We start from the raw sequence: 13,228 nt of genomic DNA, 5'->3' as shown, positions 1-13,228 counted from the left end.
ATCTTTGAATGAAACACCAAAGTGCTCTTCTAAATAAGAGGATTGGTGATCTGAGCTGAACATGATCTCCGTCAGACCTGTCCAGGTGAACTCGGATAACATTAGCACGCGCGCGCATTTGAACTCTTCCCTCACGTATAACGTCACCGGAGAGCTGCCGCAGTGCGCTTTAAATGTGCAAATAAAAGGAGCCAACACGTTACAAACGCACTAAATCATCCGCAGCAGGTGTGCGGTGACTGAACGGGTTTAGGTTCAGCAGAACGCGTCAGCGCTCCTCCGCCATGTTCTCATCGGTCTGGATGGATTAAGTGGCCGCCGCGTGCATCACAACAACAATCCCCAAAAACAGCCGCTGCACAAAACACGCATTTTGTTTTCTGATACAAAATGCATACACCCCCCCCCCCCCCCCCCCCCCCCCCTCAATGCATAACGTGTCGTACCTGAGGAGCTGGCCGGTGTCACTTCGGGTTCAGGACCGGAGCCGCTGAGGAGAGCCGCTGATCCGGTTATAGCGCACAGGACGGGGGGGGGGGGGGGGGGGGGGGGGGGGGGGATTGCGTAACTGTGCCGATGTAGCTCACAGCATCCCAACGAGGGACCGGGAGAAGTTACCGGGAAACGGTTTTATTACAGTCAGTGCTTTGTTGTTGTTCTTCTGTTGACATTAGTTGTCATTGGAAAGTATCCGAGAGGATTAATATTCTGTATATAATACAATATAATATATATTACATGTAAACAACTATATTCCAATCCTCTCGGATACTTTTCTCTAATATAATATAATATATAAATATAATATATATACTGTACGTTTCGGTTCCGGTTGAGTGTTCAGAGACGGTTCTTTTAAACCAGGTGGACACGTGGAGCGAGCAGCGAGCGTCACGCGCAGCGGTGCAGCGCTCACCTTGACCAGCTGCTCCGGATTAAAATGACCCGTCTGTCTGTCTGCCCAATTATCACGAGACGCATGGATATTATGATGTTCTGCATATGTAGAAGCTGTATGCTGCATTTTGACTGAGGGGGGGGGGGGGGGGGGGGGGGTTAAACCTGGACATTGTAATTCAATTAAAAGGACCAACTTAATATTTGTTTTGGCATTCATTTTTGTCACCTACAGATCTGCAATGATGGGTAATAGTCATGTGACCAAATAGAGTGAGTGAGTGTGTGTGTGCGTGTAGTAACTATAAACGTGCACTAGGGCCAGTCATTACACAGAACCCTTCATTACTTCATAAATGAGCTGGTAGTGTGCGTGGTTTAGTATATTTGAGGTAATTCATATTAACGAGTTCATCAACATGCTGGTTAATTAGAGATCATCATTAGATTAAAGTTCCTTTACTTAGTTAGTTACTTGGTTAGTTAGTTACGACGTAAAATGAAATAATAAGACGACACAATATGAGATTTGAGCATCGTTGTATATGATGAAGTATTTACAGTAAATGATTTAAGACATTTTTCTGAAGTTTACAAGAATCATAAAAAGTCCCTTTTGTTTCTGTATATAATGTTCAAATGACACAAACAGCAGTAACGAGATGAACAGACCCTGTTTGAGCTCATGAAGTATTAATAATAATCATAAGGCGGAGCTTCTTAATCCAGATGATGATGATACTTGATAATTACACATACTAAACGTTTCCTTCTGTAGTCATAAGTATAAAGGTACATACAGTATTATATACACGTGTGCAAACGTTATGGAGAAGAAACACATCTGATCACATTAATAAAAACAAAGAATGACGTATTCTGAGTTTTTGGAGAATTGTGCTGTTTGAAGTCATCTTCAAATGAAAACAAAGAGAAGACACCTGAGAACGTTTAAATCCTGCGAGTCCACCAGGAAACCAGCGCTGCTTCCTGGTGTTGCACAACAACAAGAAACGTTTGAACATGAAGTGAAAGAGAAGCCGGCTGGACAAACACACTGTGCACATAGAATCCCACAACACGGCTCCACATGAGAAGCAAACAAAGAAACAAAGATCTGAAGAGGATTCCCTTCAAGGCTTTCACCCCAAACGAGCGTTTGTGCGTTCTGTCCTCTTCAAGAGCGATGTCATCAGATGAGAGCGTGGAGTTTGAGAGGACGTCACATCATCTTTAGAAGACAAAGCTCAACCCAAACTTCACACGAGTGAAAGCGTTTATAGACTTTTACTTTGGCGGGAACTCAGAGTTCTGAGGTGAATGCAGATGTTTTAGAAGCAGATGTTCTCTGGAGGCAGAAATAACAGTTGAGCCCAGCGAGTAGCTGTGTGTGTGAACCACAGACTGTCTGCGCTGTCTTAATGGAGCTGCTACATCGTTAGCTTAGCATCGATGGATCCAGACTCCATTCAGAAAACAAGCGTTTTAAACGTTGTTGTCTGTCGTCTATGGAGAGAACGAACAAAACATGAAGTCAGACTTTTTAAATCTGCATCATGTCGTCATTATTTCAGCAACTTTTTTATCAGTTTATTGCAATTAAATCACAATAAAATGTGTTTATTTTGGGTTCATGCAGCTGTGGCGAACCAGTCGACGAGCGTTTAGTGTGAAAACTATATTAACAATAAATCTGTAATACTTTTGAAAGTGTTGCATTAAATGTAGATGCATTGTGGAATATGTTCCAGTAAAATAATGAATTAGAGATTTCACCAAAAGGCCTTCGTATTAAATATTACCAGAGACGAATGAAGCTGATTGGTTTGGTTTAAGTCACGGTGGGCTCAACGTCTTCACTTCATGATTTATATTTATGTGACATTTCATTTGAGGATGATTTTCATTGAAGAACTTGAATTGTCCGTTTTACTGCAGCAGACAGTCGGACATGCGTCTCAGTTATTCTCCTGCGTTTTGTTTAGCAGCAAAACGTTAAAACGATCAAACTGAATGAAGACGTCTGAAGATCGTGAACAGAGAAACACGCTTCAACACGGAACACGGAGGAGCTACGTTGTTTTCTACATTTGTGTTTCACAGCTCACTCAACACGGTTAAATCAATACGGTTTAAATAACCTGCAGCTTATATTCCCTTTATTTATTCCCTTTATGTCCAGCAGAGTAACAAACATCCTCCGACTCTCCTTCTGTGATTGTTTGCTCTGTTCAATGATTATTTTTGCCTCCCAGAAATATTGCTTAAAAATGAAAGGAAGCTCTGTCTCTTACTGCGACTGCAGGTTCCACAGTGGCAGTAAAGGAACGTCCTCGAGGGTTCTAGTGGCCGTTACTCACTGTGAGCATCAGCACAGCTGGAGCACATCTCTCCGATTACCCGTTGAACAGTAATAACAGTGAGACCTCGTCCCGTCCCGTCCTCAGTCTCCGTGGGAGTAGGAGGCGTGGACGGCCCACGGCTGCACGCTTCCTCGTCCCAGCAGAGCGTAGAACGCCGCTCCGAACACGTTGATGGCGGCGGCGATGTAGAACACGCTCTGCCACTCGTCGATGGTGTTCTGAGGAACAATCGGGTCAGTTCAGGAGCGTTGACGTAGAATAAGAGCTTTCTAGTGCCTTTAGTGGTTTAAATGATTATCCCAGTGCATTCTGGGAAACATCTGGATCGGTTAAAGGTGGGAACTAGGGGTGTCACGGATCACAAACCTCGTGTCTCTTCATATGTGTGGACATGCCGATGTTTTGCCGTTGTCGTGTGTCTCTCTTTAAATAACGGCTACATACCGTAACGCTTCGTCCACCACCCTCATCCGTCATTATACGTTACAGGAAGACAAAATGTTCCCAAACTTGTGACTTAATGACGTCGCGGCTTCTGACGTTCCTCCGCTCGCCATGACGTCACCGTTGAATGCTTCTAAGCTGCTCCGTTCACTGAACACACTCCTGCTTTATGTCTGTTCACTGACACTCTGCACTGATATTCAGGGACTTGTTACTTGAAAAGGAACAGCAGCAGTCGAGCTTTATTACACACGATGATGATGACGCTGTAAAAATAAATAAATAAATACTCGATTGATCCGTGAGGGCTGATCCGAACGGATCACGGATCGATCCGTGACACCACGAGTAGGAACACATCTGTAAAGTCAACAATTAACAATTTCTTCCTCTAAACGTCTTTTCCAGTGAAATGATTTTTAAAAGAGGAAATAATTTGTCTTTGTGCCAAATTACACTCAGACAGTTCTCACGATCACGTCCCAGAGATGTGAATATCATGAATATCATGATGATTTCTGTTCCTTCAACGTTTCAATCATTTAAAAGATAATGCTATTGGTTGATTGACTTGTTAAATCTTAATCTGGTTGCCATTGTTGATGAAAGTTACACAGAAACAGGTAACAAGGTCCGTTTATCGGCTTCCATCAACTGTTGATGAAGGAGCACAGACGCCCCCTGGTGGCCAAAGGCCAACGACACTAATCCTGTTCAACCAGTTAAAACAGGAAACGGATCTTCAAAATAAGAGATTATCTGTTGAATGAGGATCAGTGGAAGAACCTCCGTTAGTCTGTTAGTATAAAGATATAAAGATACTAGAAACATGATCACAGCGTGTGTGCTGTTCAGGCGTTTATTAATATTATTTTACATTTTCACTGAGTTATAACTGCCAAATATTCATTCAATTTTAGTTTTTTTTAACCCTTTAAATAACAGTTTGTTTACATAATAGAACTCTGTTATTATGAAAAATATACATGTATACATACATACATACATATATATATATACACATACATATATTTCAGTCTGAATTATGCCAATGATTAACAGCAACATTGGTTTTTAAGCATTTCTATTTGTGGTGTCCTCTCTTCCTAAAACCACAAATCTGAGGGAAAATAGTAAAAACTCAAAATTGAAGCCGGTTCTCTGGATTGAAAGTCTGATATTATAGATTGTTGGATGAAATATTACAATTGGATCAGAAGCTGTGCTTTTAATGGGTTTAAGGGTCCGAGTGTTTATTACAGACTTATTATAGGAGCTGACTTTTAACTTCCCAAAATTAAAAATTAAAAAGCCAGAAATGTCCCCAGTGACTCATAAGAGTGAAGGGATGAGGCCAGCGTACAGATGTGATGATGAAGTGAGACTGTCGTTGGCGTCTTACCTGCTTGGTGAGCGCGGTGGCTATGACCGGTCCCACCATGCCGGGAATGGTGGCAAAGGTGTTGGTGATGCCCAGCAGGATACCAGCATACCTGCAAACGTATTAAAGGACATTTAACGTTACAAGTCCGGAGTAATGACTCACCTGCTGACACCTGGAGGAGAACCTGAACATCTGTATCGTCACCGAGTATCAGAGCTCTGATGCTTGCTGCCACACTGAAGCGGTACTCTCTCACGATGTATAGTTATGGATACAAAGCATCAGGAAGATTACTCATTTCATACATTTGGAAGCTAGAGTCGTGATCTCGGGACGTACGCAGCGTCTCTCCATCACTACGTTTACAGTCGGAGGACGTTCTGGTGACGGAACTTACGAAGGAGCGATGTCCAGGTGGTTGATGTTGAAGCCGGAGGCCGACACTCCGCCCAGAGCCGAGGAGATGGTGAGGAAGGTCACGGCCAGCGTGTAGTTACAGCCGGTATAACCCACCGCCACCAGGAACAGCGCCGGGCCGAGCATGCCTGCAGACAACACGCAGGGAGTAGTCGACACCGCGTGTCTGGAGTCAGTTTCAGACATCAAGATGATGATAACAACAACAACAACAACAACAACATTAAAAATAATAGCAATAACTTTATTCACAGAGCATCTTTAAAAACAGAGATTAAAATAAAATTTCTGGTAAAACAGTATAATAGATGAGACACTAAAACCAATCGATACGATAGTTATTAAAAACAAATTAAAATAGATAAAAAAAATTAATAATTAGATAAATAAATACAAGAAACAAATAACTAAAATACATACAAAAAATATATATAAATAAAATAAAAGAAAACAAGAGGACAGATGAATCCGTACCGGCGACGGAGAAGCACTTCCTGACGGTGACGGTGCGGTAGAGGCAGGTTTCTCTCAGGTAATCGGCGAGCTGCCCGCTCACAACAGCAAACACAGCGCAGCCAACGTAAGGAAGAGCGGAGAGCAAACCATTCTGTGGTGGACGGGGGGGAATACTTCAATGAATACATAACATGAATATGTTTTACTCTACTGCACATACTGGTTTAGATTTGGACCCGTTGGTGTTCCTCAGCTCCTCTGATGAACCAACGGCTGTACGAGACGTTGAGCTCACCTGCTGGATGCTGAATCCCAGCACGTCGTTCATGTAGGTGGGCAGCAGGGTGAGCAGCGTGTAGAAGGTCCAGTTGTAGGAGAAGTGAGCCACCACGATGGCCCACAGCGGTCTGGAGGACACGATGGCTCTCCAGGGGATGTGACCCGCTGAGGTGGAGAGCTGGGAAACAGGAAGTAGAAAATAGAGAAAAAGAGTAGAAATACACAGACTATGTAGAAGTACCTCGAACAAGCAACCTTCTAAACGTCACAATTGTCGCTCTAATGTTGTGTTCTTGGACGTCTTTATAAACATCGGAGGAAGAGAGATAAGAGAATGAAACCCTGAGATGATGTAACTTTAGTGACTGAACGGGACCGGAAACGCCCGCAAGCACTCTGCTGCTAAGAAGAACGTCGTTATGGATATAATGCACCATTTACATATTAATAACTCTATGTTCAAAGAAACCATTCAAAGAAACCAATCAAAGAAACCAATCAAAGAACCCAATCAAAGAATCAAATCAAAGAATCAAATCAAAGAATCAAATCAAAGAAACCAATCAAAGAACCCAATCAAAGAATCAAATCAAAGAACCAAATCAAAGAAACCAATCAAAGAATCAAATCAAAGAACCCAATCAAAGAATCAAATCAAAGAAACCAATCAAAGAATCAAATCAAAGAAACCAATCAAAGAATCAAATCAAAGAACCCAATCAAAGAACCAAATCAAAGAATCAAATCAAAGAACCAAATCAAAGAATCAAATCAAAGAATCAAATCAAAGAACCCAATCAAAGAACCCAATCAAAGAAACCATTCAAAGGGAAATAATAAAATCGAGGGAATTCTACTTTCTTGGGGAGATTATTTGTTACACAATAAATACAAAAACAACAAATGAAAATAAAGAAATAAGACAATTTGTTTATTAAATCGATGTTGTATAAGTCACAATCTATCAGTCCAATAAACTAACGTTTCAATCACATTTCATCCAAGAACGTGTGTTTATTTCCTTCATGTAACAATGTTGAAGACAGTAGAGCGGTGACAGACGGCGGATTAAACACACAGCTTTCTATAAACCTATGAATCATAGTTCAGGACGTGTGGTCTGGTTCGCGGTGATACCTCGCTCTTCAGTGAGCCGGTGATGTAGAGTCGCTCCTGCTCTGAAATCCGTGGGTGAGTGTTCGGACTGTCAAAGGCGAGGAAAGACCAGAAGACGAACCACACGAGGCCGACAGCACCTGGACACACGCAGAAGAAAGAGCTCATTTAAAGAGACAGTGAGGAACCTTTATCTGGTCCTGAACCAGGCTCAGTGTAGTCCTGATCCTCTATCAGACCTCCATCAGTACAGAGAGAAGATGGTCTGTTGCTATAGAGCTCCTCCTCCTCCTCCTCGCTGCTGGAGAACCAGGACGCGCTGCTGGAGAACCAGGACGCGCCGCTGGAGAACCAGGACGCGCTGCTGGAGAACCAGGACGTGCCGCTGGAGAACCAGGACGCGCCGCTGGAGAACCAGGACGCGCTGCTGGAGAACCAGGACGTGCCGCTGGAGACCCAGGACTCGCCGCTGGAGAACCAGGACGCGCTGCTGGAGAACCAGGACGTGCCGCTGGAGAACCAGGACGCGCCGCTGGAGAACCAGGACGCGCTGCTGGAGAACCAGGACGCGCCGCTGGAGAACCAGGACGCGCCGCTGGAGAACCAGGACGTGCCGCTGGAGAACCAGGACTGAGAGGGTCAGACTGTCAGACCTGCTGCAGTAACATGAGAGGTTTTCTAAAGGGACTCTGGTGCTCAGAGGCACGACCACTTTAGTCCACAGGGACCAACAGAACCAACACAAGATGAAAGTTCCTCGTAGTAACTTTAACCGCAGGTCAACATTCACTTCTGCTGTGTTTCCATCTCATGTTCTTCTTCAACTTGCTGAATCATCGTTTCCAGAGACCAAAGAGGAACAAAGGAACAGACGGTGGCATCAGCACCAACCTGTGACTCATCAATGGAGAGGTCACTTCAGCTCACAGAAATATGACGACAAGAAGTGTCTTCAATCAGCTCCAGATGTAAAGTTTTCACAACTTATTCGTGAGAGCGAGATCTTATATTTAGGAAAGACAATCCGTGAGTCCACACAATCTCATCAGAGCTCAAAGTATCAAAGTCTGAGTGTAAAAGATCAATGAAGACGTTCTAAAGGCTTCAAGTCTTCATGATGATTTATTTTTATAACATTAACTCACAATGTTTTAGTGAATTTATCCTGACTATCAGCTGCAGCGTCCACAAAGAGTTCAGGTACTCAGATGTTCAGATGTTCAGATATCGTCTGTGTGGATAAAGACGTAAATCTTGCAATTTTTAACACCTGCAAGACCAAAAGCAGCCGCAGAGGAACCACCGAAAAAAAACATTTGAACAACTAACTTTTTTTGTTATGAAAATGCAATAAAATCAAAATGTTCCATTAAAGAAAAGTTATAAAAATGTTCATGTATGATGTCATTCTAGCTGTTAGAAAGACAGATGACCGGTGCTTCTCCAACGGCTGCACGTTCATGACCTGAACTGTTCATGTTTTTCTAAATGATGCATAAATGCATCACGAGCAGAAAACTGACACACAACACTGAGAGCACACACTCGGGCTACTGTGGGAAAGAATCTCATGGATTCCTAAAAGGTCATCTGGGAACCGTGTTAAATCCCTCACAACTCAAACCGACAGAGAACCAAATGCATCAAACCGAGGTCCAGTTAGTGTTTCACCAAATATATAGAAGACGTAGGTCCAGTCCAGGTAGAAGCAGATTTCACCGGACAGAGGGAGCGAGACCACCGTCCCCAGCTGGGCTCCTGAGACAGAAGAGAGAGAACATCTGTATCACACAGCTGTCTGGATTGAGGGGGAGACGAATACAGCAGACCGTTCTGTTACAGACACTACAGAATGCCGACGCTGCGTCGCGCTGTCCGTGTGCGTTACCGATGTAGGAGATGGTGAGCAGGCGGCTCCTCTCCAGCGGTGGAGCCCAGGCGGCCCACATGGTGTACATGGAGGGGAACGTCACTCCCTGGAGACAAACAACAACACGAGCACCAACAGCAGCGCCGTCCGTATCAGTTCGTCTGTGGAACTCCATTACGATCGTGTCATTTTAACGCCAACAGCTTGTGCAAATAAACAAATCCTAAAGGAACCCGCCTACCTCTCCGATCCCTTCCAGCACACGGACAGCGATGAGGTAGCTCGCACCCAGGTCGGCGGCCACGGGGGTGAGCAGAGTAAAAACTACAGTTCCCAGGATCCCAAAGCCCATCAGCCACTTGGGCCCATAGCGGCCGGCCAGGTAGCCGCCGGGGATCTGGGTCAGGATGTATCCGTAGAAGAAGGAGCCCAGGATCCAGCCCTGAGTCGCAGAGTCCCAGTCGTACACGCTGGCCTGAGAGGGGACGACAAGAGATGATCAATCGACGATTTGTTTGGTCTATAAAATGTCAGAAAATTGTGAAAAATGCTCAAGATGACGTCCTCAAATGTCTTTTATTGTCCAAATATATCAGAGTACAGTCATTGAGGAAATAAATCACAAAATATTCACATTTAAGAAGCTGAATCAGACATTTCTTGACTTTTTTTTTCTTAAAAAATGACTCAAACCAATTAATCAATGAGCTGAACAGTTAGCAGTTGATTCAATATTTAGCGGTTAATCGTTGCTGCTCTTTTAGGAGTTAAGCTGGATTAAATATTATAAAGTTTGTTGTTTATCTGCACATATAATCGTGTGACGGACAATTTAAACTTTTAAATGCTTTAGAAACAATATGTCTTCATTTCTTTTGATTTGTGTAAATATTCTGCTCCCGAATCAAACAGTTTACAGGATATTAAACCTCTTTCTTTATAACACATTTAATACTTGACTTCTTTCTCTACAGGGTTTGTATGAAGGTAATAAAGGAGTTTATGAATATGAGATATGAGTTCACAGATATTTTAAATCCCGCTTCGTCATCGTGGAGGTTGGTTTAAGGGTTTCCGGTCTTCAGTCTATGTGCAGATCTCTGAGTTACAGACCGTAGGTCTCTGCGTTTTACACATTCGAATGTGGAAAAGTTACTTATTTTACCTTTAATGCAGGAGCACATCTGGATGACTGTGAAAATCTAAAGAGATCCAGTAAACGGACTGTTTGTCAGCGCTGTGGCACAATAACACGTCATGTTTCACGGTCATACCACATGAAACATCAGAAGTCTCTCCATAGAGAGCAGACAAATATGGAAAAACGTTGCTGTCGAGCGTGTGATTGTTTTCCAATAGTTTGTCTCTCTGAAATGAATCATTTTAGCCTTTTTAAAACAGACCATATGTTTTTAAATCTCAACCAAGGAACAATAATATTTTACGTAGTGATATCTTATGCATACTCATTTTATGTTCTCTGTAATATTTAAATATTATAAAGGTGGAGGCTTCAAATAAGCCCAGTTGACTGTTTGCGTCTCCCTGCACTGAGATATTATGTATTTTGTTGTTTAAATTGCTGCTTGTGATGACCTGACTGTGGTAGTCGGTACTCACTCACATCTTAAAGTTTAAAGTCTTTTCAGGTGGTGAATGTGTGAATATGGTGGCATTAAAAAGTGCTTCATTTGACGTCATCGTTGAAGGGAAAGCTCTGGTGTCGTGGCTCTCACCGTGTGGTTGTGTTTGGGCCGCGCTGGGTTGGCGTGAGCCGGACACGCCGGGCCGCTGTGGTTGGTGCTGGAGTGGCGGGTGTTGTTCAGCATGTCCACCATGGCCACGCTGAGGTTCACCCGCAGCGAGTAGACCACGAAGAAGCCCAAAGACGAGAGCAGCGCCAGCCCGTAGCGGGAAGAGCAGCATGCTGGGGCTGCAGGGAGGCAACACGTCAACGACATCGATGAAGGTGTTACGTAACATTATCAGAGGAGAGTCGATGCAACGCAACGTCAACACGCAAGCAGGAGCTCATCTCTGTGTTCAGTCACTGTACAGAAAAAATACATTTTAACATCAGAATGAGATTTTACTTCATGTTAATGTTTGTTTTCTTCTTTATTCACTGAATATAAATCATCGCGTGACTTATACTCAGCTGCATCTATGACTCTCTAGTAAATCATTCATAAAACGTGTTTCTTACTCATTCTAATCTGCAGAATGAGAGAGAGAGACAGGGAGAGAGAGAGAGACAGACAGAGACAGAGAGAGAGAGAGACAGCGAGAGAGACAGACAGAGAGAGACAGAGAGAGAGAGAGACAGAGAGAGACAGACAGAGAGAGAGACAGAGAGAGAGAGAGACAGAGAGAGAGAGACAGCGAGACAGAGAGCGACAGAGAGAGAGACAGAGACAGAGACACAGACTTTGGTGTATAATAACTCTGGATTGCATCAGGTGCTATATTATGTTAACTACTGCTGCTACATAAGCACCTCTTCAGATGAAGGACAGTGACATCACAATCGTTCATGTCTTTTTCTGGCAGGTTGCCAATAATTACACATAAAACTAAATGTGTTTAACAAAGTAAAAGTTGCTCTACTGGATCCTCGGGACACTTTGTTAACATGCTACAACTTTCATGAAGCTCAACTCATGCAAACATGATATGACTGAAGATAAACTCAGCAGGTCTGTCTCATGATGTGAGGTGAGGACAGGTGTCTCTAAACTCATGACGTAATCAATAAATGTGAGCATGAGGCACAAGATGGACGTGGAGAGAAGGATGTTAAAAACCTTTATATTCAGATCTAATTTGGGTATCCTGCAAAAAGAGAGACAGAGAGAGAGAGACGGAGAGAGAGAGACAGAGAGACGGAGAGAGACAGAGAGACGGAGAGAGAGAGACAGACAGACAGACAAAGAGAGAGACAGACAGAGAGACGGAGAGAGAGCGAGAGACAGACAGACGGACAGACAGAAAGACGGAGAGAGAGAGAGAGACAGACAGACAGACAGACAAAGAGACAGACAGACAGACGGACAGACAGAGACGTAACTTTAAATGTTTACCTTATAGTCACTGAAGGTAAACACGTTACATAAAGTAATAAAGTAAAAAGTTATTTTGTTTTCCCATATTTGTATAATTAAACATCTAAACACCACGAGCCTTTTTAACATATGTTACCCCTGAACGTCACGCTGAGCTAGCGTTCGCTTCTGTTAGCTTGTAGATACTTTATTTATTTTAGTTTCACCTCTCGTGACTTTGTCTTCGTGTCCTCGGTGAAGCAGCGGTGTGTCGTCTCCCTCCGTGTCGGACCCCCCGTTGCGCTCCATCTTCTCCGGTTAAAGTTAAAACTCTTCTACCGCGTCACGGTCCGAACCCCGATGACAACAACAGAAGAAGAAAAACAGGAAGCTAACTTCAGTCAGCTGAGCGCCACTCGATAGGCCAAGTGCCGTCACGTGACGAGGGGCACGGGACCGGAAGTTGATTGATTGTATTTTATTTCATTGTTATTTTTATTTTTACTCAGTCACAAAAAAAAAAAAATAGAAATCCACCCAAAAGAGAAAAATATTTAATTTTAGTTTTTTGCTGGCGGAAAAAAAATAAGAAGAAAAAAAAAGATTATTTTTTTTCTTCCTTTTTTCTGCCAGCAAAAGCAAATGTCAATCTTTTTTTTTTTTTGGGTGGATTTAATTTAATTTATTTTTTGCTGGTAGAAATGGGCTTCCATAACTTCTTGCTTAAAAGTATATTGCAATGGTGCGTTTTGCTCAGTACAATCCATGTGAAACATCAAGCAATTTAAGTATTTCATCTGTTCAATGTACTCACAATCCATGTATATGTCAAATGTAGTGTAACCTATGAAGAGCTGCTTCTATGACTGTTGTGCTCAAGACTTTCTATCTCATAATTTGACATACACTGGAAACATCTGGTCAGTGTTACAGATGGATGCACCAAAATTTCTTCTTCTTT

The 13,228-nt window shown here is 43.0% G+C and overlaps 2 protein-coding genes across 3 annotated transcripts in view; both read right to left on the bottom strand.

Annotated features, from left to right (window-relative positions):
• Positions 1 to 523, bottom strand: part of eef1a1a (eukaryotic translation elongation factor 1 alpha 1a) — a 4,577-nt gene extending 4,054 nt beyond the window's left edge. For both annotated transcript variants that reach the window (XM_079280797.1, XM_079280798.1), the window contains exon 1: positions 447 to 523. The gene's annotated coding sequence lies outside the window, so the exon portion shown is untranslated. The remainder of the gene's footprint in view (positions 1 to 446) is intronic.
• Positions 524 to 1,434: 911 nt separating this feature from the next.
• Positions 1,435 to 12,627, bottom strand: slc17a5 (solute carrier family 17 member 5). Its single transcript, XM_079279781.1, has 11 exons — positions 12,495 to 12,627; positions 10,963 to 11,159; positions 9,468 to 9,701; positions 9,245 to 9,332; positions 9,028 to 9,114; positions 7,378 to 7,496; positions 6,257 to 6,418; positions 5,980 to 6,112; positions 5,486 to 5,633; positions 5,107 to 5,197; positions 1,435 to 3,478 (listed from the first exon to the last, which is right to left on the bottom strand). The coding sequence occupies exons 1-11, from the start codon at positions 12,574 to 12,576 to the stop codon at positions 3,341 to 3,343; spliced, it is 1,479 nt and encodes a 492-aa protein (XP_079135907.1). The 5' UTR covers positions 12,577 to 12,627; the 3' UTR covers positions 1,435 to 3,340.
• Positions 12,628 to 13,228: the final 601 nt, after the last annotated feature.

This window comes from Melanostigma gelatinosum (genome assembly GCF_949748355.1).
Source record: "Melanostigma gelatinosum genome assembly, chromosome: 12".
Lineage (NCBI taxonomy): Eukaryota > Metazoa > Chordata > Actinopteri > Perciformes > Zoarcidae > Melanostigma > Melanostigma gelatinosum.
The sequence above is the reverse complement of the archived record's forward strand: the minus strand, read 5'-3'. Positions and strand labels throughout refer to the sequence as shown.